Genomic DNA, 27,080 nt, shown 5'->3' with positions numbered 1-27,080 from the left:
TGGTGTATGTTAAGCCTTTATTCATATTTACAAGTTATACAGGTACAAAAACAAGTTCAATAATGTGCCACAATAGTATAGTTAGAAGGAGAAAAATACATAGACATGAACAGACAAATCTATAGAAGTTTAATACAGAAACAGTTGCAACCAAATTTTTTAAAAAGTTGGTGGTAGGGGTGGGGGGGGGGGGGTGGGGGAGGAGAAGACATAGTCTTGGGTGTGTTTAAAGATTGCCCAGTTTCACTGCCAAATGGAGAGAGACACACAATTACTTTTTAACAAGCATTAGTTCCTTTGTATATTGGCAGGGAGACTGGATTTATCCAAATCATCAAAATACGGATGGCGCAAAGCTTCCTTTGCAGAGATTCTTCGGGCAGGATCGTAAATCAATGTTTTCTGTTAAAAGACAAACACTTCATTAGAAAGGTGACACTGTTGCATTATTTCTCACAGCAGACACAGCAAAAGGCGTATGTGAACCAAACCATAAAAATGCAAGGCCCACAAGATTACACTGTAAACTTTCAGCATTCTAACAAATGCTTCACTGATCATAAATTTGAGGAAACACTTAGCTTTGTCTAGTTTATTTGCATTGAAGTATGAATTTCCCAAGTGCATTGTACTCTGCAACACCAGTTGACATTTCTGAATGCTTCAAATTATCTTGCTCTGTTCATTACATTTTATTGTAGCTGTATCGTATTTGATAAGGTTTATCTCTGCACAAGTTTTACACTTTATTGCTGCTAGTGCCATCAAATAAATGTAAATTGGTTTCAAATTACTAAACTGGAGCATGAGCAATTACATCCAATTAACACGAGTCTGTATAATGCAAACTCTGTTGGAAATGCAGTGCAAATTATTGATAGTTTAATTGCAGTAGCGAACGATTAAAAGCTGAAACTATCACCATGTGGCACAAATAAACACAGCTACGAAGAAATATAGTTCAAAGCTGGTTCTGGTCAGGAATTTGAAGGTTCAGTTGGTATTACCACTATGCAGGATCAATGAATTCACATTTCCGCATCCCAAATAGCAGAAAGCAAAGAAGTTATTTGCAAAAATCAACTTACTGCGAGCAGGTCAAGGCCATTAACATCGATATTCTTCACTTGTGACAAGCTTCCAGCTTTCCACTTGGGAAAGGTGTTCTTGTAGTCTGGCAATGTCTCAACCTCTGGCCAGGTTTCGTTGTTTGGTGTACCCAAGGTCCTGTAAGGAGACATGACAAAGTTTTTAATTCCAGTAAGATGCCTGAAAGCTGCCTGGAGTACGAAGCTGAAGCCACAACAATGTGGCTTGCCAAATTCCAACATCCTCGACACTGGATAATCCCAAAAGCCTGACATCATTCCAAAGCCATTGCCAACACAAAGCCACAAAAACCAGCCCATTATCTCAAAAGCCACTGTTTCCATCGCCCTACTTACAAGTTGGTTTAAAAGGATAAAACTGGCACTAAAAGCCACTCTCCCAAACGAGCAGGTAGGCTTGAAACAAAGAGGCCGCTTTAACGAAGGCCTTGCATTCAGTGCCAACACTGAGGCAAAGTTCCAGAAGGGCTCGGAGGAAGGCTGAAGCTACCTTGCAGATCTGTCTGACAAGTCTCTGCTACTGAAGCTTTCAACCACTAAATGCCAAGAAACCTTTCGACTCAAAGCCCACGAACAACTGCAAATCCTTGTTTGTCTTGGTGACATGACCAGCTGAACACAGACTCAGTCTACCACAGGGCTCATGTTTACACTGATCTTTTTCAACATGTATGTGGCTGACATGTCCTTTAACTCTTGTAGGTCCATGCCAATGTCACCCACAACAAACAATTTGGACCTAATCGAATGCTACTTCTGGAAGAGGCACTTTGACTCAATTCTGTCAGTATTCCTCTGAACAGCAACACTATTAAAAAGGAGTGAACATTTCTTCGAGGAAAGTGACTTACCCATGACTCCCATCTAAGATACCTGGAGTGTTATCCTGGACAGGACTCTCACCATTCAACCTCACCCACAAAAAGTTAAAATTGGATGGAGCAGATTCAAAAACTGGAACATCACAGGGCAAGCAATCACAACACTTCAAACCACAACAATGGTCCTAGTCTACTCTGCTGCAGAATACTGCTCTGCCTCATGGATCCGCAGCCACCATGTAAATTGTGGCCATGCTGCTAAAAATTAGCAGGACGAGAGTGAGCTGCTTCATTATTTGAAATGTTGGGAATTGAACTGAACACTGCAGCTTTGCAATCATCAGTGAATGTCCCTTTATTATAGAGGGAAAGTCATTGAAGCAGCAGAGGTTGAAGAACTCCAGTATCGATGTCCAGGGGCTGGGATGACTGGCTTCTAACGACCACCTTCATTTGTATTTTGTTTTGACTCCTAACAAGTGGGGAATTTTCCTTGATTTAAATGTTGCTAGAGCTCCTTGAAGCTGACATTTAGTCAAATAATGCCTGGATTGCTCACTCTCTTTGCAATTTAGCTCTCCTGTCCATGTTTGGACCAAAGCTGCAGAGATCTGGAGTTGAGAGGCACTGGGGAACTGTCATTGCTGACTAAGTGCTGTTTAAGATGAGTTTGTAAACTGGTATGCAGTGGGAATCTCCTACATTGGCAGCTGTTTTTGAAATTGGTCATTTGAAAGTGCACTCTGAATGGCTGTCAGTCCTGTCTAACATTCACCTGGTATCATACTTTTAATTTGAAAATGAGCAAAACAGAAGGGTGAGAGACTGTTACAAAAATGTATTAAAATATTTCTGTAACGAGTTCAATGAAATCTCCACCATTAAGCAACGAATCAGAGCCCCGGTCAGGGATCCTTCATCATTTTGGGGATTTACACTGAGATTGGAGCTGGAGAACAAGGCGACAACAATGTGCATCTGTGGAGGGCGCTAAGGGGAAAGAAAGAGGATCGTCACTATACAAACCCTAATCACCTTAAGGTCCAATTCCTTGTGACTCCACCATTAATACGGATACAAAAGGTAGGTGCAAATTCTCACTGCTCCGCTATTGTGAAAATTAACAGATAAATGAACTCAGACATCAGAATGAAAACTAGAGTGCTACTTGGATCACTCAGCATCTCATCCTCAAGAGCAAGAGAACAGCTAGGTTACAATAAAATCCTCCAGACTCCACATTTTAATCTTCAAGGAATTCTTTAGATTTGATTCATAAACACTTCAAAACAAACAGAAAAATAAGTGGGAATCAAAATGTTTGGATTCAGTCAGAAATCCACCCAGAACAGGCACCATCGCATCTCTCTTTCTGGACGAAAGAAGGAGAACTCTGCCAAAGCTGAAATCTAAAGGAAGTTCCCATTACAGTGCAGGTTGGATCCAATCAATTCAGTCATGCCTGAATTTGGTGTAGGGGACTTTCAGGATCCCAAAGAACATCTCCCCACTTTGCCAGACTAAACCCAGAAAGATGCTGCACACTGTAATGTTGTATGAAGAGACTGATCAAGGTCACTATAGCATTGTGAATATCATCCTTTAGTATAACAAAGGAGACATTTGCCCTTTACAGTGCACTCGAAGATCAGAGAGAAGAAAGAGGAACGCAGACATCTTAAAATGGCAAACAATTTAAAGCACCCTGTTTTCGTGCGCACACCTTGGGGTTTATTGTAGACAGAGCTTTTGTTTTGACATACCTGAAAATCCTGAAAAGCTGATCAATCTCAGAGTCCCCGTGGAAGAGGGGTCTTTTTGTAGCCATTTCAGCAAATATCGTGCCGATACTCCAGATATCCACGGGCGTAGAGTACCGAGCAGAACCCAGGAGTACTTCAGGAGCTCTGTACCACAGTGTCACAACCTTTGAAAACAAATCACACACACAATAAGCTGTTGGCTTGGGCGACACAGTGGTTAGCACTGCTGCCTCAGTGCCAGGGACCCAAGTTCGATTCCTGGCTTGGCTCACTATCTGTGTGGAGTTTGCACACACTCCCAGTGTCTGTGGGGGTTTCTTCCGAGTGCTCCAGTTTCCTCCTACAGTCTGAAAGATGCGCTGGTTAGGTGAATTGGCCATGCTAAATTCCCCCTCAGTGTACCCGAACAGAACAGGCGCTGGAGTGTGGCGACGAGGGGATTTTCACAGTAACTTCATTGCAGTGTTAATGTAAGCCTACTTGCAATACTAATAACAAACATTACGGATTTTAAAATCCATAGAGACCCCAATTTGATAGAAAGGGACTCCATAAAATACTGCTCAACATGGATGACAAAGGTTATGTTATTGGCCAACAGTTCAATATCTAAAACCTGTCAAAAATGGAACCCAATTTCAAAATATAAAAAGCATGCTTCAAAGTGCATATTTCTACCCCCAAGATCTCAGCTCATGCATTGTTCTCAGAATATCATGTCAAATTGTCAAGATTTGCAAATAGCCATGCATTTGCCTGTTGCAGCCAAATAAATAATGCAAAGACAGTTGGGAGTAGGGAAAGACAGTAAGAGTTTTAACAACACCAGGTTAAAGTCCAACAGATCCTGTTGGACTTTAACCAGGTGTTGTTAAAACTCTTACTGTGTTTACCCCAGTCCAACGCCAGCATCTCCACAGTAGGGAAAGAGTCAGAGCTAAAGGTCTAATGGCATGTACTTAGTTATTACATCAAAATATCATCTTCCCTTGAGGCAGGAAGGTGCCAATCCAATGATTAGAACTTAAAAATACCAATCTTAAAACAGATGCAAAGCAAACATTAAAATAACTTGTCTTTGGCAGTACAGAACTTGAAGAGACCTGTCGAAGCTTTTCATCTTAACACCCAACAGGAGACACTGCAAGCATACCAGTATAAGAAAAACAACAAGTTATACTGTATGAGAAGAGCTCTGATTGGTAGAGGTGTTGTCATGGAAAATGCACCAGGTGACTGATAATAAACTTCCAAGCATTGTTAGAAATGTAAACCAGGCATGCATTTTGTTGATGTAGTCATGCTTATCAAGGATAACTATTCCAGTCTCTTTCAGGTTTATGGATGCATATGTCCAGTTTGGTTTTAAGGCTCCACAAAACCAAGACGTTTGCATTGCACATGACAGGCTGTTCAGAATCCCACAGTATGACCTGTCTGACTTGCACATGACTACATCAACAAAATGCATGCCGATTTTGTATGCTGACTTGTTGCTCACAGTAATGCCTTGACCAATCAGGGTCAAACTGCCTCATTTAAATTTCAAACAATGCTCGGCAGTTAACTGTCAGTCACTTGGTGCATTCTCCATGGTAATGCCTCTACCAGTCTACTTGCCAACCAACCAGCATTTTCTTCTCGAACAGCATAAAATTGGTATTGTTAGGAGAGGCAGTGGTGTAGTGGTATCGTCACTGGACCAGTGATCCAGAGACCCACAGGAATGCTCCGAGGATCTGGTTCCAGTCCCACCACGATAAAAATCTGGAATTAAAAGACGACTGTGAAACCATTGTTGATAGTTGTAAAAACTCACTTGGTTCACTAATGCCCTTTAAGGAAGGAAATCTAACATCCTTACCTGCTCTGGCCTACATGTGACTCTTCAATACCCCCTCAATTAGGGATCAGCAATACAATACACCCACATCCCACAAAACAATGTTTTAAAAATCACACTTTCTTGGTATTCTTGCAAAGTGTTCGGATGAGCACAGGATGAAAAGCTTTGATGTCTTTTTTTTCAAGCAAAAGGTACATTACTGCACAAACTTTCCTTTAAAATTGCATTTATTCACACCTTTACAAAGAAACTGCACAACTAGACTTGTACCTCATGAGTGTAAACTCTGACAGGGACACCAAAGGCACGAGCTAGTCCAAAGTCGGCCAATTTAATAACGCCTTTACTGTCAATCAGCAAGTTCTGAGGCTTTAAGTCTCTGTGCAAAACTCTTCTCGAGTGACAAAAGGCAATCCCCTGTGTGATCTGGTACAGGTAACTCTGAGAAGAAAAAAAGCATGAAACACCATTGGTCGTACTCATTTGGTAGAGTTCAATCCATAAATAACAACGAGACTAATGTCCTTACTTTGAAACTGATTAATTGTGTAGTTGATTCAAGGGAGAAATCCAGCTAATATCTCAATGCCAGCACATAAAGCACCAAGTTGATGGACAGGAGGAGACAGCAGTGTGAAAGCGGAACTGTAATGTCCACTTATTGAAGTTTTAAAAAATTACTACTTGCAAATCAGTGACTTTTGCTGGCTTTTCAGACCTGGACTCTGGGCAACATGGTGACACAGTGCTTAGCACTGCTGTCTCAGTGCCAGGGACCCAGGTTCCATTCCCGGCTTGGGTGACTGTTTATGTGGAGTCTGCACGTTCTCCCCGCGTCTGCGTGGGTTTCCTCCCACAGTCTAAAAGCCTTGTTATTTAGGTCAATTGGCCATGGTAAATTGCCTCTAAGTCTCAGGGGGATCAGCAGGGTCAATATGTGGGGATAGGACCTGGGTGGGATCGTTGTCAGTGCAGTCTCACTGGGCCAAATGGCCTCCTCCTGTACTGTAGGCATTCTATGATTCAAAACAATCCCAGTTCTACTTGATTTAACTTTGTAGAAAATATGCAAGCTGTGTGGGTACAGAAATTCTCAGCATTTCAATTCATTTCTTTTTAAAACTGGGAAACCAAGCTGTGGAGCAAAAATGGAAAAAAAAAACACAAATCAAACCAGGAAGTAGCAAATAATGTTTGTACGAGAAATAGGGGGGGACTTGGGAAAAATAAGTTAATGTATTGACCGTAGGGATGAAGAGAGGAACATATGTGGCAGGATATTTGAAGAAATCTGACTACACTGTTTAAAAAAGACATGAAAGATTGCGAGAAAACAACAGTCCCTTTGCGAGAGGTGAAAGGTGCATCACATTTCAAATAGACTTTAGTATCTTGCTGAGGATCACAAGAAACATGACAAAGCACGGGGGCAATTTTGAGCTATGTAGGAATCAGTAGAAAAGAATTCGGTACACAAGACAGTTGTTTAGAACTTGCGCGCAATGGAAAAGACACAAGGTTATCATCTGAACTCAAGTTAGCAAAGTCAAGGAAGTAGACAAATGGAAAACTAGACATAGTGCTAATAGATAAAGCTAGTATTTGATAGCTAAAATCAAGACATAAAAGAAACTATTTGATAAAGTTCAAAGAAAAACCTCATGTTGGACCACTGATAAACGAGGCAATCTGAGTACCTAATGCAGTGAAATTAGAACAAAATTACTGATTACAGTAGTCCAGTGGTTATGGTATTGGGCAATCCAGAAGCCAGGACTAATAAAGAGAACACAAGTTCAAATCCCATTTTGGGAGCTTGAGAATTTTAATCTTAAACAGTGAAAGTAACCATGAAGTTGCCAGACTTTTATCAAAGCCCACCAGATTCACGAATGCCCATTACAGAAGGAAGGGCAATTTTCTTACCTGGTCTGGACTGTGTGGTTCCAGTTCAACTTCAACATGGTTAATGCAAACTCCTTCTGGAGTAGCCTAGCAAGCCACTAAGTTGTAATGAGGAGAGGTGGAGATGCCCACATCCAGAGGATGAATATTATAACGGTAGCGTTAGCCAAGTAGTGGTCATTGGTGCAAGGAAAACAAAGATCAGGAACAAGGGCAGAGGCCCAGAGAACCAAAATTTATGGAAAGTCAGTCACGGAACCAGTTGTAGCACAGAGAGAGCAATATGGAGGAAGAGGAAATAGCTATAAACATGATTTTAGTGCAGGATCATGACAATAATGTGTTTGGATGCACAATGAATTGAACCACGAGGAAATTTAGTAGCAGCACCCAGGGCAATGTGCTGATTCAAAAAGTATCCAGCCAGTTTCAAGGCGCTCTCAAAAGGTAATGATCACCTTTGGAATAGCTAGAGGAATCTCGAGCAAATCCTGAATTGTCAGAGTGACAGGTAAGTTCAGAACAGAGGACAAAATTAATTTTTAATTTGATTTAACTTAAACTTCTAAGGTTGTCTCAATCCTCCCTTATTCCTTTCTATTCTTCCAAGCTTTTTTTTCACTATAATTTTTCCCCTGAATATACATCATGTGGTATACATAATTTGTTTTTACAGAATATCAACACTTTTGTCTATTCAAAAAACAAATGATAATGCTTTGAGGTGCCAATATAAATGCAAACACCAGAATGATTTTCAATTTTCCCCCGAGTAATGAAGCCCAATTAGCAAGTAAGGCTGCAGATACCTTAACCAGCATTTGTTCCATCATCTGACGAGTCGGCAAGGAATCCAAATATTTTTTCAAGTCCATTGAAAGGAATTCAAATATAAGGTAGAGTCTTGCATCTTGCATCAGTACATCTTGAAGACTAAAGAGAAACATCACATCAAAACATTCTCTCCTTTGCAAAAGACACTACACGCTTTTGATGTCAGCTATCTCTGGTTCTGAGAGCCTAGACACAATGCAGACTGGCTATTTTAAAATGAGTTCACCAAATCTGGTCCAGTCAACATATCTGCACTTAAAGAAGGACTTGCATTTATAGGATGTCCTTCACAAACACCTCAAAGCACTTTATAGCCAATGATTTGAAGCTGCTTCTGTAATGGTGGAAACGCCAATTTGCAGACAGCAAGGTCCCACAAAGAGCAACAAAATAACTAGGCAATTTGTTTAAGGGCATAGTGTGTGATTATATCAGAAATGATAGCAGGAGAACTCCCAAGCTTTGAGTCACACCATGGGATATTGTGCATCCACCTGACGATACGTAACACAGTTAAATCAAAAACTGACGATGCAGTTTCTTACAAATGCAACAGCCGCAAAAGTCAATATTAACTGGATAAATTGGTTTTGTTCTTTCCTGCCAGTAAAGAAAATAACTTTATACAACCCACATTAGGACTCTATAGTCAGTTATCCTCCCCCATTTAAGTGCATCCAAGCTGACAGACACAAAGCTTGTAAAACATTTATCAAACGGTGAAACTGCAACATGTTTCAGAGAATATATTTATACTTCAGATCACTTGTGATCACATTGTGTGGTTTGGCCAATTTTAAACACCGACAGATGGTGTGTATCACCAGGACTCCCAAATCTTTTCACAATCAATTAATTACAGCAATTTATGCAGATAGATATGGAAGATAACTTGAGTAATTAACCATAAAATTATTGCCTCTTTCACTCCCAGTTAAGCACTCAAATTAGGCGCTGTCCTTGCACGGACTCAAAGTGTAGGATATTAACATGTTCCAATTTAGGACACTTTATTTAAGCAGTCCACTAGGATCATCCCTGCAATCTTAAGGTGATTCTAATTTCAAGTAAACTCAACACAGAATATAAAGTGAGTGCACCCACCATACAATATTAGGATGCTGCAGTTCCTTTAAAAGGGAAATCTCTCTGATTGCGGTGCTGGGAACACCTTCCTCTTCACTCTCCAAACGGATTTTCTTCATGGCCACTATTTGTTGCGTTGTTTTATGACGCCCTTTATAAACAACCCCATAGGTACCTGAAACAAATTCAGCAATTTCTTAAATCAGAGTCTCTGCAACTTCAGTGAAATAAAATCCCATGGCTTTTCCATGTTGAAATAGGAGTTTTCAGTGGATTGGACAAAGTGGGCCATCTCCTTCACCAGATACTTGTTCCTACTTGACCGTACCTGGTTTACTGTGCTCTGAAAAGCATGCGAGTCCTCTGCCGACATACACCTCTCCGCAGGAGGCAAAGGAGAGAGGAGGGACATGGGGAAATCTGGCACACACAGCGCCTCGATTTACAGGCGTCTTAGCCAATGACTGCTGTTGTTCTGATAGAATCCAAAGTAGCTGCGGCAGCAATAGTTGGGATCAGGCAAGAGCAGAACAAAATATGTACTGGATTCCAGACACGTGAAGCAAAGCAAACAATTATAGAGGCAGAAGTGGGCATCAGAAAACATCGGAAAATGTCAGAATTTTCTGCTCCAAGTCAAATAAGTCTCATTCCTGTTTTTATAAGATTCCACGACCTTTCAAAGACTTTGGAACCTTGTTGGAAATTTCCAGGCCAGAAAAGGTAATTTATAAATTCGATAACTTTTCCAGATTTTCCTTAACCCACAGTAACCTTGTTCAACGAGCTGTGAACTCAGAACAGCAACTTTATTGGTGAATCCTGGACATGTTCTGGCAATTTGCTCATTCACCACAATGACCGATGTAAGACCATAAGACATAGAACATAGAACATAGAACATTACAGCGCAGAACAGGCCCTTCGGCCCACGATGTTGCACCGACCAGTTACAAACAAAAAAAAAAAGTGACCCTCCAACCTAAACCAATTTCTTATCGTCCATGAATCTATCTACGGCTCTCTTAAACGCCCCCAAACTAGGCGCATTTACAACTGATGCTGGTAGGGCATTCCAATCCCTCACCACTCTCTGGGTAAAGAACCTACCCCTGACATCGGTCCTGTAACTACCCCCCCTCAATTTAAAGCCATGCCCCCTCGTGCTGGATTTCTCCATCAGAGGAAAAAGGAGCGGAAGTAAGGCCATTCGGCCCATCGAGTCCACTCCACCATTCAATCATGGTTGATTTCAACTCCATTTACCCGCTCTCTCCCCATAGCCCTTAATTCCTCGAGAAATCAAGAATTTATCAATTTCTGTCTTGAAGACGCTCAACGTCTCGGCCTCCACAGCCCTCTGTGGCAATGAATTCCACAGACCCACCACTCTCTGGCTGAAGAAATTTCTCCTCATCTCTGTTCTAAAGTGACTCCCTTTTATTCTAAGGCTGTGCCCCCGCGTCCTAGTCTCCCCTGTTAATGGAAACAACTTCCCTACGTCCATCCTATCTAAGCCGTTCATTATCTTGTAAGTTTCTATCAGATCTCCCCTCAACCTCCTAAACTCCAATGAATATAATCCCACGATCCTCAGACGTTCATCGTATGTCAGGCCTACCATTCCTGGGATCATCCGTGTGAATCTCCGCTGGACCCGCTCCAGTGCCAGTATGTCCTTCCTGAGGTGTGGGGCCCAAAATTGCTCACAGTACTCCAAATGGGGCCTAACCAGTGCTTTATAAAGCCTCAGAAGTACATCCCTGCTTTTGTATTCCAAGCCTCTTGAGATAAATGACAACATTACATTTGCTTTCTTAATTACGGACTCAACCTGCAAGTTTACCTTTAGAGAATCCTGGACTAGGACTCCCAAGTCCCTTTGCACTTTAGCATTATGAATTTTGTCACCGTTTAGAAAATAGTCCATGCCCCTATTCTTTTTTCCAAAGTGTACGACCTCGCACTTGCCCACGTTGAATTTCATCAGCCACTTCTTGGACCACTCTCCTAAACTGTCTAAATCTTTCTGCAGCCTCCCCACCTCCTCAATACTACCTGCCCCTCCACCTATCTTTGTATCATCGGCAAACTTGGCCAGAATGCTCCCAGTCCCGTCATCTAGATCGTTAATATATAAAGAGAACAGCTGTGGCCCCAACACTGAACCCTGCGGGACACCACTTGTCACCGGTTGCCATTCTGAGAAAGAACCTTTTATCCCAACTCTCTGCCTTCTGTCTGACAGCCAATCGTCAATCCATGTTAGTACCTTGCCTCGAATACCATGGGCCCTTATTTTACTCAGCAGTCTCCCGTGAGGCACCTTGTCAAAGGCCTTTTGGAAGTCAAGATAGATAACATCCATTGGCTCTCCTTGGTCTAACCTATTTGTTATCTCTTCAAAGAACTCTAACAGGTTTGTCAGGCACGACCTCCCCTTACTAAATCCATGCTGACTTGTCTTAATCCGACCCTGCACTTCCAAGAATTTAGAAATCTCATCCTTAACGATGGATTCTAGAATTTTGCCAACAACTGAGGTTAGGCTAATTGGCCTATAATTTTCCATCTTTTTTCTTGTTCCCTTCTTGAACAGTGGGGTTACAACAGCGATTTTCCAATCCTCTGGGACTTTCCCTGACTCCAGTGACTTTTGAAAGATCATAACTAACGCCTCCACTATTTCTTCAGCTATCTCCTTTAGAACTCTAGGATGTAGCCCATCTGGGCCCGGAGATTTATCAATTTTCAGACCTTTTAGTTTCTCTAGCACTTTCTCCTTTGTGATGGCAACCATATTCAACTCTGCCCCCTGACTTTCCTGAATTGTTGGGATATTACTCATGTCTTCTACTGTGAAGACTGACGCAAAGTACTTATTAAGTTCCTCAGCTATTTCCTTGTCTCCCATCACTAGATTACCAGCGTCATTTTGGAGCGGCCCAATGTCTACTTTTGCCTCCCGTTTGTTTTTAATGTATTTAAAGAAACTTTTACTATCATTCCTAATGTTACTGGCTAGCCTACCTTCATATTTGATCCTCTCCTTCCTTATTTCTCTCTTTGTTATCCTCTGTTTGTTTTTATAGCCTTCCCAATCTTCTGACTTCCCACTACTCTTTGCCACATTATAGGCTCTCTCTTTTGCCTTGATGCATTCCCTGACTTCCTTTGTCAGCCATGGCTGCCTAATCCCCCCTCTGATAACCTTTCTTTTGTTTGGGATGAACCTCTGCACTGTGTCCTCAATTACTCCCAGAAACTCCTGCCATTGCTGTTCTACTGTCTTTCCCATTGTGCTGTTGAAAAGCTTTCTCACTGGTTTGCAAAGATAACCAATGGTTGCGCTTCTCAACCTATAAACTATTCTTCCACCCCAACACCACCCTCTACCATTTCCTTCCCATCCACTAAGCCCCACAAGGGCCAGGCCTCCCCCAAAGGCCCTCCAGTCCAAGCCTCACATTTTTGTACCATTTCTTCCTGATCTCCCCTCCAAGCTGATCTTGTCCATCGCTATCTAACTCCTGCTCCCTTGATCCTATTCCCATCTAATCACTGACCACTCTTAGCTGATATTGTTAGTAAGTCCTCTCTCTTCAGATACTGTGTCCCTTTCCATCAAATCTTAAAATCCCCTTCCGCCCCTTCCAAATAAAAACACACCCTTGCCCCTTAGCCTTCAGATTACCATCTTCTATCCAACTTTCCCTTTCCTCTCTAAAGTACTTTGTGTTGCCACCTCCCAAATCCATATTAATCTTTCCCAGAACTTCCTCCAATCAGACTCCATTTGACCAGAAAACTATAGCACTCACCTAAGTGGCCTTAAACTGCTTCTTGTAATATAGTTTGCTTGGATGCAAATGAAAACGGTTCCTGTCTCTTAGTTGTGTTGGAGTGTAAAATATCTTATTTCATGTTATTGAAATTGAAAATTGCACAACAATTGAGGCAACTAGAATGTGAAACATGATTGTAGTCTTTTTCTGGAGTTGGGAGCGGAGGAAAGATACGAAAGCATTTGATATCAAAAAGGGACAAGTCTGATATCCAAAGAGGAAATTTTATACAGCAAGTAGTCCAAATCGCAACTTTAGCGAAAGCAAGCACCATTTCGCAGATCCTGAAAGTCAGCCTGAAGATCCAACGTTGAAGAAAAAAGTTTACTCACCTTCACCAATTTTCTCAATCTTGACATAATCATCCATGCTAATATTCACAATTTAGCCTGAAAAGTGGACAGACACAAGAGCATCAGATTTCTGAGATATATAAAAAAACATAAGAGGCTTCAAATACCGTTAATGTTCAAATTCTGACCTCGAATCAAAGAACCTTCTTTTGATTATATGCAGTTTGCAACTTATTGACGGAACGGTGGTTAGCAATTCTGCCTTACAGCGCAAGGAACCCGGGTTCAATTCTGGCTTTGGATGACCGCGTGCCGTTCTCCCCGTGTCTGCGTGGATTCCTCTGGGTGCTCTGGTTTCCTCCCACAGTCCAAAGCTGTGCAGGTTAGGTGGACTGGCCATGCTAAATTGTCCCTTAGCGTTCCAAGATGTGGAGGTTAGGGGGATTAGTGTGGCAAATATGTGGGGTTACAGGGATAGGATGCCCTGTCGAAGAGTCAGTGCAGACCTGATGGGCCGAATGGCTTCCTTCTGCATTCTGTGCTACCAGTTGAGGTGAAGAATGACTAAATATTTCTCTAACCAAGAACAGAAGAATTGAAGAAGCGCCCAGAGTTGACTATCAAATTATCTGTGCATCCAAAGTAGGGGGAAAATAAATGGTATATTTATACTGTTACATAGGTGCATTGACGTCAAATATTCAATTTCAACTTTATTTGCTAGATTCTCATATGGAACTTTTTTTAATATAAAAAGAGTTTCATCTGTTAGAAACAAAGACACTGACTTAAGATGGCTGCCAAAGGTAATCTGACACACTTGCAGCTACAAGTCAAAATTTTAAAGTTTAAAGTTTATTTATTCGTCAGAAGTAGGCTTACATTCACACTGCAATGAAGTTACTATGAAAATCCCCTAGTCGCCACACTCCGGCGCCTGTTCCGGTACACTGAGGGAGAATTTAACATGGCCAATTCACCTAGCCTGCACATCTTTGGACTGTGGGAGGAAACGTGAACACCCGGAGGAGACCCACGCAGATACAGGGAGAACATGCAAACTCCACACAGACAATGACCCAAGTGGGGAATCGAACCCAGGTCCTTGGCGCTGCGAGGCAGCAGTGCTAACCACTGCCACTGTGCCGCCCCAAGTGGATTACAATTAGGACATGTCCAGGCAAACCTTCTGTGGAATTTCACACCTGTCAATGTCAAGATTACTTCAAAGATGGATTGAAACTTAAAGTGACTGTCACTATTTGCATTATTCCCAAAAGCTACATTCCATCAGGCAGAGACAGAAAATCTGCAAAGACAATGGCTACACTGAATGTTCTTCCTAGTTCATCACAGGAAAGAATGGGACACTCAGAACTGATGGCTTGGACATCACCTAGCAACATAATAGCCAAGGTGTGCCCAGACATGAGCTTATCAATTTAGCCTGGTTGAAGATCTGCCTGCTTATACCATTCAGGGGACAATGGGCAGAAATTCTGAAGACAGCTTCAATTTCCAAAGCAGTTTTTCCAGGAAAATCAACAAGATGACCATTTAAAGAATTCCTTTAATCACAAACAGCAGCAAAGAACTCAGGGAAAACTCTTACTTGCCCTTTATTGTTGAATCTTAATTTGGCCAAAAGTTAACCTCCTCTACTTCATACTTGTGATTTTGTGTGCACATGCACTTGCTTGCAGCAATTATCAAGATGCACGTTCACCTTTTAAAATATTCATCTTATTGAAACATACAGAATATTGAAAGGTCTGGATAGAGTGGATATGGAGAAGATGCTTCCATTAGTAGGTGAGACTAGGGTCTGAGGGCACAGTCTCAGAGTAAAGGGATGACCCTTTAGAACCAAGATGAGGAGGAATTTCTTCAGCCAGAGGGTGGTGAATCTGTGGAATTCATTGCCACAGAAGGCTGTAGAGGCCAGGTCATTGAGTGTATTTTGCTTGGTATGGGGATTAAAGGTTATGGGGAAAAGGCAGGAGAATGAGATAGAGAAACATATCAGCCATGATCGAATGGAAGAGCAGATGCGATGGGCCAAATGGCCTAATTCTGTTCCTTTCCCTTATGGTCCTTTCCTTTAAAATCCCAAAGAATAAACAGTCCCAAGAGTTCAGTGTTGGGACCATTATTCTCAAAATAAGTGCAAACCCCACCAGAACTCCCTAGAGGAAACCCATGCAGACACGGAAAGAGCTCGCAAACTTCAGTTACTGAAAACCAGAATTGAATCCAGGTCCCTGGTGCTGTGAGGCAGCAGTGGAGAATTGGAGAATAGCCAATGTTGTTTCTTTGTTTAAGAAGGGTAGCAAGACTAATCCAGGTAATTACAGGCCGGTGAGCCTTACATCAGTGGTAGGGAAATTATTTGAGAGGATTCTTCGAGACAGGATTTATTCCCCACTTGGAAATAAGTGGACGTATTAGTGAGAGGCAACATGGTTTTGTGAAAGGGAGGTCATGTCTCATGAACTTGATCGAGCTTTTCAAGGAAGTGACAAAGATGATTGATGAGGGTAGGGCAGTGGATGTTGTCTACATGGACTTCAGTAAGGCCTTTGACAAGGTCCCTCATGGCAGACTGGTGCAGAAGGTGAAGTCGCATGGAATCAGAGGTGAGCTGGCAAGGTGGATACAAAACTGGCTCAGTCAAAGAAGACAGAGGGTAGAATTGGAAGGGTGCGTTTCTGAATGGAGGGCTGTGACAAGTGGCGCTCCTCAGGGATCAGTGCTAGGATCTTTGCTATTTGTAATTAATATATATAAAAATAAAAATGATTTGGAGGAAAATGTAACTAGTTTGATTAGTAAGTTTGTAAATGACACAAAGGTTGGTGGATTTGCGAATAGCGATGAGGTCTATCAGAGGATGCAGCAGGATATAGATCGGTTGGAGACATGGGCGGAGAGATGGCAGATGGAGTTTAGAATCATAGAAACCCTACAGTGCAGAAAGAAGCCATCTGGTCCATCGAGTCTGCACCGACCACAACCCCACCCAGGCCCTACCCCCATATCCCTACACATTTACCCGTTAATCCCTCTAACCTACGCATCTCAGGACACTAAGGGACAATCTTCGCATGGCCAATCAACCTAACCCGCACATCTTTGGACAATTCATATATTTAATCCGGACAAATGTGAGGTAATGCATTTTGGAAGGTCTAATATAGATAGGAAATATACAGTAAATGGCAGAACCCTTAAGAGTATTGATAGACAAAGGGTGTACAGGTACACAGGTCACTGAAAGTGGCAATGCAAGTGGAGAATTAGTCAAGGCGGCATACGGCATGCTTGCCTTCATTGGCCGGGGCATCGAGTTTAAAAATTGGCAAGTCATGTTGATGCTTTATAGAACCTTAGTTAGGCCGCACTTGGAATATAGTGTTCAATTCTGGTCGCCACACTACCAGAAGGATGTGGAGGCTTTGGAGAGGGTACAGAAAAGATTTACCAGGATATTGCCTGGTATGGAGGGCATTAGCTATGAGGAGAGGTTGGAGAAACTTGGTTTGTTCTCACTGCAACGACGGAGGTTGAGGGGTGACCTGATGGAAGTCTACAAGATTATGAGGAGCATGGACAGAGTGGATAGTCAGAAACTTTTTCCCAGGGTGGAAGAGTCAATTGCCAGGGGGCACAGGTTTAAGGTGCGAGGGGCAAGGTTTAAAGGAGATGTATGAGGCAGGTTTTTTTTTTTTACACAGGGAGTAGTGGGTGCCTGGAACTCGTTGCCGGGGGAGGGAGTGGAAGCAGATACGGTAATGACTTTTAAGGGGCGTCTTGAGAAAAATATGAACAGGATGGGAATAGAGATATATGGTCCCCGGAAGGGTAGAGGGGGTTTTAGTTAAGTCGGGCAGCATGGTCGGTACAGGCTTGGAGGGCTGAAGGGCCTGTTCCTGTGCTGTAATTTCCTTTGTTGTGCTAACCACTGTACCACCCATAAAATGAGGCCGAAGACTGCAAAACAAAAGAGTTAAAGCCTCTGTATCTGAATGCATGCAGCATTTGTAACAAAACTGACGAATTGTTAGCACAGATAGAAATAAATAGTTACAACTTGATGGTCATAACCAAGAGATGGTTGCAAGGTGACCAGGGCTGGGACCTGAATATCCAAGGATATGACATTTTAAAAAGACAGGAAGGTAGGAAAAGGCGGTGGGGTAGCTCTGATAATCAAGATGTCATTAGTACAGTTGTGAGAGTTGATCTTAGTTTGAAAGGGCAACATGTAGAATCAGTTTGGGTAGAGACAAGAAATAGGAAAGGCAAGAGATCACTTGTTTGTGGAAGTAGTTTTAATCGCTCCCTAATAGAACAGGAAGAGAAAGAAAAAGGCAAGAGAGGTATTGCAATAATCATGGACAACTTTAATCTACATAGAGATTGGGCAATCAGATTGGCAAAGGTAGGCTGGAAAATTAGTTTGTTTGCGTGCATTCGAGACAATTTCTTCGTGCAGTACATTCTAGAGACAACCAGGGAGCTGGCCATTCTGGACCTGGTACTGTGCAATGACAGTAAGAAGTTTAACAACACCAGGTTAAAGTCCAACAGGTTTATTTGGTAGCAAAAGCCACACAAGCTTTCGGAGCTCCAAGCCCCTTCTTCAGGTAAGTGGGAATTCTGTTCACAAACAGGGCATATAACGACACAGACTCTTTATATGCCCTGTTTGTGAACAGAATTCCCACTCACCTGAAGAAGGGGCTTGGAGCTCCGAAAGCTTGTGTGGCTTTTGCTACCAAATAAACCTGTTGGACTTTAACCTGGTGTTGTTAAACTTCTTACTGTGTTTACCCCAGTCCAACGCCGGCATCTCCACATCATGACTGTGCAATGAGACAGAACTAATCAACCTCAAGAAAAAGATGCCTCCAGGTGACAAAAATAATAAAAATATACAATTTCATTTTCAGTTTGGGGGTACGCAGGAAGTGTGGGTCTAAGATTAATGTTTTAAACCTAAATAAAAGGTAATTATAAAGTTACGGCAGAGGTGGCTAAAATGAACTGGGAAACTAGATTGAAAGGAAAGGAGCTATGGCAAACTTTTAAGGAGACATTTAGTAACTCGCAGGAAAGATTTATTCCAATAAGAGATTCGAGAAGAAAGCATCATCCATGACTACATAAAAGGAAGCTAAAGAATAATTGTGGGCCAGAAAATTGGAAACATTTTAAGAACCAAAGAACTAAGATGAAATATGAAAAAAAGCTGGCAATATAAATATGGATGATATGAATTTCTACAAGTAGGAAAAAGGGTAACTAACTCTGGTGTTGGTCCTCTATAGAGCAAGCCTGAGAAATTGATAATGGAAAAGAAGGAAATGGCATTGAACAGGTACTGTGTCTGCCTTCATTGTAGATGACTTAGAAATGTACCCAAAATACTTAAATATTACAAATAAATGACAGGGAGAGAAGAAAACAATTCCCACAAGGGAAAAGGTGCAATTAAACCCAATGACTTACAAGTCCCCAGGAACAGGGTCTATAGGTAATAATTTTCCAAAATTCCTTACGTTCTGGAAGAGTCTCAATGGATTGGAAATTAGAAAATATAACACCTTTATTCAGAAAGGAGGCAGACAGAAAGCAAGGAACTATAGGCAGAGTCAACATGGGCCAGAATTCTCTGGCTGTTCACATTCTGCCACCGCCAACGGGGATGGGGAATTTGGCGCTCAGTTTGGGTTTGATATGGTGCAACATTAAGGGGTTACTACGCAAGATAAGGGCACCAGTGACCTGTTCCAGGAAAAACAGCGATGGAAACAGTTAAAAGTATGACTTGGGCACAAACAAAGAGAAACTGGGGAATTTATAAATTTAAATTAAAAAACCTGGAATAAGCTTGTAGTTATAACAGTAACAAATGACTGTGAAACTTCGGGATTGTCTTAAACTCACCTGGTTCACTAATGCCTTTATGGGAAGAAAATTTTCCTTCCTTACCTGGTCTGCCTTAGACATGATTTCACACAGAAATCAATACAGCTGACTCTTAACTGCCCTCTGAAATGGCCCAACAAATCCAGCCGTAATGAACCATGGTAGAAAAAGTCAATAGGAGCAGCTAGACAAGGACAGCAGCATGGTCTGGTCAGTGAGTCCCATCCCATTATCAAATAAAAAGTCACTGCTCCCTCTACAGCTCATTCTGAACAGTTTCATTTCGTGCCATTTTTCAACTCGGCCAACACACTAAACAAAACTTAAACTTTATTTCTGTCAGCATATCCTGAATCTGCAATAGCTTCTACAACACTCCCACATCATTACTTCTGGTGCCCCCTCCCTTATCTAATTTCTGATCTATATGCTGGCCTTTGGAGTCAGCATCTAAAAATAATGTCAATGATGATACCTCGATCTCCCTCACCATCACTATCTCCAAATTGTCAGATTGTTTGTCAGGCATTCATTACCGGATATACAGAAATCATCTTCAATTCAATATCGGGAAGCCCAAAATCATTATCACCACAAATTCAGCCTATTGGTAAATCATGTCTGACTAAGTTCATTACAAGGCAACAAGGAGGGTCCAATGAAGGTCACATATTGAATGTAGTCCCCGTGGATTTCAACAAGGTCCCTCATGGCAGACTGGTCAAAGATGTAAAATCCAATATATCCAAAGGGAAATGGCAACTTGGATCCAAAATTGGTTCAGTGACAAGTAGTAAAGCTTTTTTTTAAAAATGGTGATGGGGTGTCTTTTCATGAGTGCAATGGGGCTACCAAGGGGTTCTGTACTGAGTCCTTTGCAGATCATAATGACTAAACAGTTTGCAGATGGTACAAATTGGTTGTTAGAGAAAATGGGGGGGGGGGGGCAGGGGAAAGAGAACTGGTCAGCTGGGCGGAAGTGGCAAATGCAGTTTAATCCAGAGGAGTGGGAGATAATGCATCCAGATAGGACAAACAAGAGAAATCTTGAAATCTATGTCCACAGATCAATGAAAAGTGTAGGATGACCAACTGTTCTAGATTTTACAACAGTCCAGTATTTGAGGCAGTTGCCTTTACATACAGGTTGTTTGCTGCCAGAACACCATTTGTCCCAGATTTTTTTGATTTTCATGCATGCATGGCATGCAGTTGCACCTGCGCACCGAGCTCTCCTCCCAGTACCCCGCTACTATTAAGACATTTTGATGTTTCATTCTCAACATCCAGAAGTACTGATATTCAGTACTTCCCATCACCCAATGCAAGTGGCCCAAATGCATCCCTCTGCAAAGCATATCTTTCTAATCAAATTCAAATCATGGTAGCCGTTACACCCTGAACACATGCACTGCTTGGTGCCCTGGTTCCAGTTTGGATAGAACCCTCCACCCCCCTGGACAGCACCTCAACTTCTTTCCATCCTGGAGGGTAGTAGGGGCTGGAATTCATTGGCTAAAAGAGTCAGAATCCATCATCACATGTTAAAAAACACTCACTGATACACACTCCAGGTGCCCAAACTACAACCTACAGACTAAGGGCTGGAAAGTGGGATCAGGCTGAATAACTCTCAGTAGCATAACACGATGAGTCGAAAGACTTCCATCGATGCCGTAAATCTGTTCCCACACCTGCTCCCAGCTAAGCAATGGCTCAATTTTGACATTTTCATCCTCGTTTTCAAATCCTTCCCTGGCTCCCAACCTTCCTGTTCACTCCTCCAGCCCCACAATCCTCAGATAACTGACTCCTATGACACCAGATTCTTCAGCAGCCATGCCTTCTGCTACCTGTGCTTTAAGACCATAAGACATAGGAGCAGAATAAGGCCACTCGGCCCATCGAGTCTGCTCCGCCATTCAATCATGGCTGATATTTTTCTCATTCCCATTCTCCTGCCATTTCCCCATAACCCCTGATCCCCTTATTAATCAAGAACCTATCTCTATCTTAAAGACACTCAATGACCTGGTCTCCACAGCCATTTCTGCGGCAAAAAGTTCCACAGATTCACCACTCTGGCTGAAGAAATTCCTGATGTGTTTTCAAGGATTGTCCCTTTCGCCTGCGGTTGTGCCCTCTGGTTCGAGTTTTTACTACTAATGGAAACATCCTCTCCACATCCACTCTATCCAGGCCTCGCAGCATCCTGTAAGTTTCAATAAGATCCCCCCTCATCCTTCTAAACGTCAATGAGTACAGTCCCAGCGTCCTCAACTGTTCCTCATACGACAAGCTCTTCATTCCAGGGATCATTCTTGTGAACCTCCTCTGGACCCTTTCCAAGGCCAGCACATCCTTCCTTAGATATGGGGCCCAAAACTGCTCACAATACTCCAAATGGGGTCTGACCAGAGCCTTAGACAGCCTCAGAAGTACATCCCTGCTCTTGTATTCTAGCCCTCTCGACATGAATGCTAATATTGCATTTGCCTTCCCAACCTCAAGAGAATCTTGAACAGGGGCTCCCAAGTCCGTGTTTCTGATTTCCTGAGCATTTTCCCATTTAGAAAATAGTCTATGCCTCCATTCCTCATTCCAAAGTGCATAACCTCACACTTTTCCACATTGTATTCCATCTGCCACTTCTTTGCCCACTCTCCTAACCTGTCCAAGTCCTTCTGCAGTCCCCCTGCTTCCTCAATACTACCTGTCCCTCTACATCTTTGTAACATCTACAAACTTAGCAACAGTGCCTTCAGTTCCTTCTTCCAAATCGTTAATGTATATTGTGAAAAGTTGTGATCCCAACACTGACCCCTGAGGCACACCACTAGTCACCGGCTGCCATCCTGAAGTAGGGAGATAATGCATCCAGATAGGACAAACAAGAGAAATCTTGAAATCTATGTCCACAGATCAATGAAAAGTGTAGGATGACCAACTGTTCTAGATTTTACAACAGTCCAGTATTTGAGGCAGTTGCCTCTTGTTTGTCCTATCTGGATGCAAGATTTCTCTTGTTTGTTTGTCCTATCTGGATGCATTATCTCCCTACTTTATCCCTACTCTCTGCCTTCTGCCAGTCAGCCAACCCTCTATCCATGTCAGGATCTTACCGTAACACCATGGACTCTTAACTTAGTTAACAGTCTCCTATGCGGCACCGTGTCAACGGCCTTCTGGAAATCTAAATAAATCATGTCCACTGGTTCTCCTTTATCTAACTTCCTTGTTACCTCCTTAAAGAACTCTAACAGATTTGTCAGACATGACCTCTTCTTGACAAAGCCGTGCTGACTCAGTCCTACTTTATCATGCACTTCCAAGTAATCTGCGATCTCATCTTCAATAAAGTTCTGGAATTCCCTCCCCAAACCTCTCCACAATTCCTTCTTTACAACAGCCCTTACAAACGACATCTTTGACCAAGCTAACATCTCCTCATGCGGCTCACAAAAAGATAGAAGTAGGATGTTCAGCCCTTCGAACCTGCTCTGCCATTCAATATCACAGCAGATCCTCCATCTTAATGTCATACTCCAGTGTTCTCCCCATACTCTTTGATGTCTTTAGAGTCCAGAACACTATTTTCTTCTTAAATACATTTAGTGATTTGGCATCCAGAGAATTCCACAGGTTCGCCACCCTCCGAGTGAAGAAGTCTCTCATCATCTCAGTTCTAAATGGCCTACCCCATATCCTGAGACTGTGACCCCCTTGTTCTAGACTCAAGCCAGAGGCAATGACATCTCTGCACTCAGCCTGTTTAAATATATTTAATGACTCCCCCCCGCTTCAGCACCCTTCTATATTTAAGGCAAAGGTAGATGGGAAACCTACGGTTATATGGGGCAGATGGGAATGTGGAATTCGAAGCACAAACTGGTTAGTCATTATCTTACTGAACGGAGGGGCAGGCTCAAGGGGCCGGATGGCCATTTCTGCTACTGTTCTGTATGCTCATATATACCTAATCTTCTATCTCCTTCCTTCCCACTCTCCAAGGGAGAGATATTCATTCCAGCTGAAACAGCAATTTACTTGCACATTCATTTACCATGTGCTATATTCGCTGCTCTTGAAGGTGTCCAAATGCAGATTAGGTGATTTATTTGGGGAACACTTGTTCACTCTGCAAGTGTGACCCTGAATTTCCTGTCGACTGTCATGAAATTCTGCCATCATTGCAAGCTTACCTCTGTATCCTCAGGATTCAACATGGAGCTAGAAAAATTCAGATCATAAATGCTTGTCCCTGTCATCTGGTGAACCCATCTGATTCACTAATGTCCTTTAGAGATGAGATCGGCCATCCTTACCTGGCCTGGCCTACATGCGACTCCAGATCCACAAAGTGGTTGATTCTCAAATGTTAGGGATGGGCAATAAATGCTGGCCCAGCCAGCAATGCTCAAGTCTCATAAAATGAATTATAAAAGCAAAATAACCAGGAGGCATAGATTTAAGGTAAGGAGCAGGAGAATTAGAGGAGAATTGAGTAAAAACCTTTTCACAGAGGGTGGTGGGAATCTGGAACTCACTGCCTAAAAGGATGGTAGAGGTGGCAAACCTCAACATTTAAGCAGCATTTAGATGAGCAGTTGAAACGCCATAGCATACAATGTTATGGACCAAGTGTTGGAAAATGGGATAAGAATAGAAAAGTGCTTGATGGCTAGCACAGACATGATGGGCTGAGTCTTTCCCACATCTGGAGTATTTTACAATTTTAAAATAGAATCCCTACAGTGCAGGAGGCCATTCAGCCCATCGAGCCTGTACCGACAACCCCACCCAGGCCCAATCTCTGTAACGCCACATATTTACCCTGCTAATGCCCCTGACACGAAGGGGCAATTTAGCATAGCCAATCAACCTAACCCGCACATCTTTGGACTGTGGGAGGAAACCCATGCAGACACGGGGAGAATACGCAAACTCCACACAGTCACTCAAGGCGAGAATTGATCCCGCGTCCCTGGAGCTGTGAGGCAGCAGTGCTAACCACTGTACCACCGTACCTATGATTTTTCTTCTTGAATGCATGATGCAATATAGCTCCATAGGCACCAATGTGGAATTTGGTTACACTGCACATTAACTCTTACCCTTTGGTAAACCAAAGCAATTACTGTACTGTGCTAAAGAATCACTTCAGTCTCATTCTGTACCTTCCCCTTTTGGCAGAATTCAAGCAGGTGGCTTTACAATCCTCACTGTAATTCTTAACTTTGCCTGTGATTCCACTGACAAGTTTATTGATCGAAATAGAAAAAGTGATCAGTCCAACAGTCTGGAGATTACAATAAAGGCAGAATATAGATGTACATTTTATTATGGACTGTTGGTTGTCCCTTCATTGTATAGAAAAGTTTGTAATTTTAAAAAGAAAACTTGACCAAACGCAAAAGATCAGAATGCCTACCTGTATTAACAGGCTAAAGTCCAGTGACAAATCTTCCAGGAAAGTATTCTTCACCCAGAGGACAACAGTCCAGGTAGCTTTTGGGAATGCAGTGGTCGCGTTTGTCTGGTGAACACAGATAAATCCAAATATTATCAATTTATTCTGTAGCTGGAGTCAAATTTTAGTCAAATTTACAAGCTGTGAAATCCTAGAGCACTCCAAATTTAGCAATGCTGCATTAAAAAATATAAAAATCACAATTTCTCCAGAGTGGCAAGCCCTGCATTCGCCGAGTGCCCACAGAGATTAGAGGAACAATTAAATTTGCTGTCTATACTTGTGTGCACTCAGTCATTCTCCACTCTTGAGCTTCCAATGCTGAGTGACAATGGGCTGTCTAGCTGACATCAACATCATAAAGCTGTCCAGAGTCCACACCAAGCATGTACTTTCCTGAACAGGTCACCAGGCAATAACCAGAGCTGGAACAAAGCCAGACTTGCCTCCTCCAGTCCAGGGCCTCCCTAGCCATTACTGCAGTCATCAAAAATAGAAAAGGTCACAGAATGATCACAGAAAGGGGTGGGTGGGGGGTAGAATTCAGGTTCATGGTGGCTCTCTCACATGGTGGCCAGTCCCACACCCCTGCCTTTTCCCACATAGCCCTGCATATTTCTTTTCAGATCGTGATTAAAATCTCTTTTGAAAGCCATGACTGAATCCACCTCCACCACTCTCAGGCAGCACCTTCCAGATCCTACCCACTCACTTCAGGAAAAAGTTCTTTCTCGTGTCACCTACTGATTTATCATGAACTCTCCCCTTCAAACAACATCCACTGTCAAGTCCCTCATGATTTAGAGCACCACTACCAAATCTCTCAACCTCCTCTTTTCTCAAGGAGGACATGCACAGTAGCTCCAATCTCTGATGCCACTCAATTTTTTTCTGCTATCACATCCTTCCTCATCAGTGGTGGCCAGAATTGGACACAAAACCCAAGATGAAACCAGTGTCACCATACTTGCTTGTATTTTTAAAAATATTCTTATGCCTTTACAACACAGGCCTATCATGCCAGTCTAATCCAATCCCATTCCAGTTTAGTTCACAGCTCTGTGGCACCTCAAACACAAAGAATTTTATAAAAATGTAAGGACCAGCTCTGCTTCCTGCCAGCCTTTCAGGCAGTGAGTTCTCGATCCTCACCTTCCTGGGGATGGAAAATTACACAACTCCCCTCTAAACCGCCTGCCAATGATTATAAACCTCTATCCTCTGGTTAATGATCTCTCTCCAAGTGAAAAGGGTCCTTCCCTTTGACCCAGGCCTTTGATAATATTATAGAGCTGGGTTAAATCCCCCCTCTGCCCGGAAACAGATTGCTTAACTCGGCAAATACAGGATTAAATAAAGAAATTTGAATTGCGGCAGCAGCTGGAGAGCTGACGCTAACACAGAGGGTGCCAGTGAGCCCCAGCGGGAGCTGGTCCCGGGGCTCTGATTCGACCCGAGCTAAGCTGGCAGTGAGAGGTCAGGGAGGCCCAAAGGCCGCTCGCGACCCGGGGCTCAATTCCACCCGTTTAGCCCGGAAACCCCCTCCTCCCCCCCAAAGCCCCGAGCTGGACTCCAATCCCCAGGGAGCTGACCTCGGCGGGACAAACCTGCGGGGACACGGGGAGGCCGGGTTGGTGAGGTGAGTTTGGGCCGGGTCGGTGAGGTGAATGCGGCCCAGGCTCCGCCGCCGCTCTTGCCGCAGTTTGAATGCCGCTCGCTCCCTCCAACCGCTCCCCCCTCCCACCCCGATTCAAACCGCCGGCCAATCACCGCCGCCATTTGGATTCAAAGGGACCAATCAGAGCAGCCACGCTCTCAGGGGTCCTTCGCCCAGCGTTTAGGTGTCCGGCGAGAAAGGCGCGAAGTGCGGCAGGGGGAGGGGGCAGGGCAAGGGGGCGGGGGCATGGGACAGGGGCGGGGCCAGGTTCACCTACTTGGGGCGGGGGGGGTGGAGCCAAGCCGACTGAGGGGTACGGGACCGCGTGTCGAGGGCGTGGTTTGCGTGTGGAGGCGTGGTCAGGGAGTGGGGGTGTGATCAGGGAGCAAGGGCAGGAACAACTTGTCGAGGGCGCGGTCAAGTAGCGGAGGCGTGGTTTAAGGGTGGGGGCGTGGTCAGGGAGGGGGGAAGCCGAGAGTCGGGGGCGTGGTCAGGGAGTGGGTGGGGGCGGAGCTGAGCA

The 27,080-nt window shown here is 43.2% G+C and overlaps 1 protein-coding gene across 1 annotated transcript; it reads right to left on the bottom strand.

Annotated features, from left to right (window-relative positions):
• cdk1 (cyclin dependent kinase 1) lies at positions 1-26,648 on the bottom strand. Its single transcript, XM_078224417.1, has 9 exons — positions 26,511-26,648; positions 24,865-24,969; positions 13,542-13,598; positions 9,383-9,539; positions 8,254-8,377; positions 5,810-5,980; positions 3,694-3,857; positions 1,089-1,227; positions 1-402 (listed from the first exon to the last, which is right to left on the bottom strand). Exons 3-9 carry the CDS (start codon positions 13,576-13,578, stop codon positions 289-291), a joined length of 906 nt encoding a protein of 301 aa, XP_078080543.1. The 5' UTR covers positions 13,579-13,598; positions 24,865-24,969; positions 26,511-26,648; the 3' UTR covers positions 1-288.
• Between the last annotated feature and the right edge of the window lie 432 nt (positions 26,649-27,080).

Source organism: Mustelus asterias, chromosome 11 (genome assembly GCF_964213995.1).
Source record: "Mustelus asterias chromosome 11, sMusAst1.hap1.1, whole genome shotgun sequence".
Lineage (NCBI taxonomy): Eukaryota > Metazoa > Chordata > Chondrichthyes > Carcharhiniformes > Triakidae > Mustelus > Mustelus asterias.
This window is presented reverse-complemented; position numbering and strand designations above follow the sequence as displayed.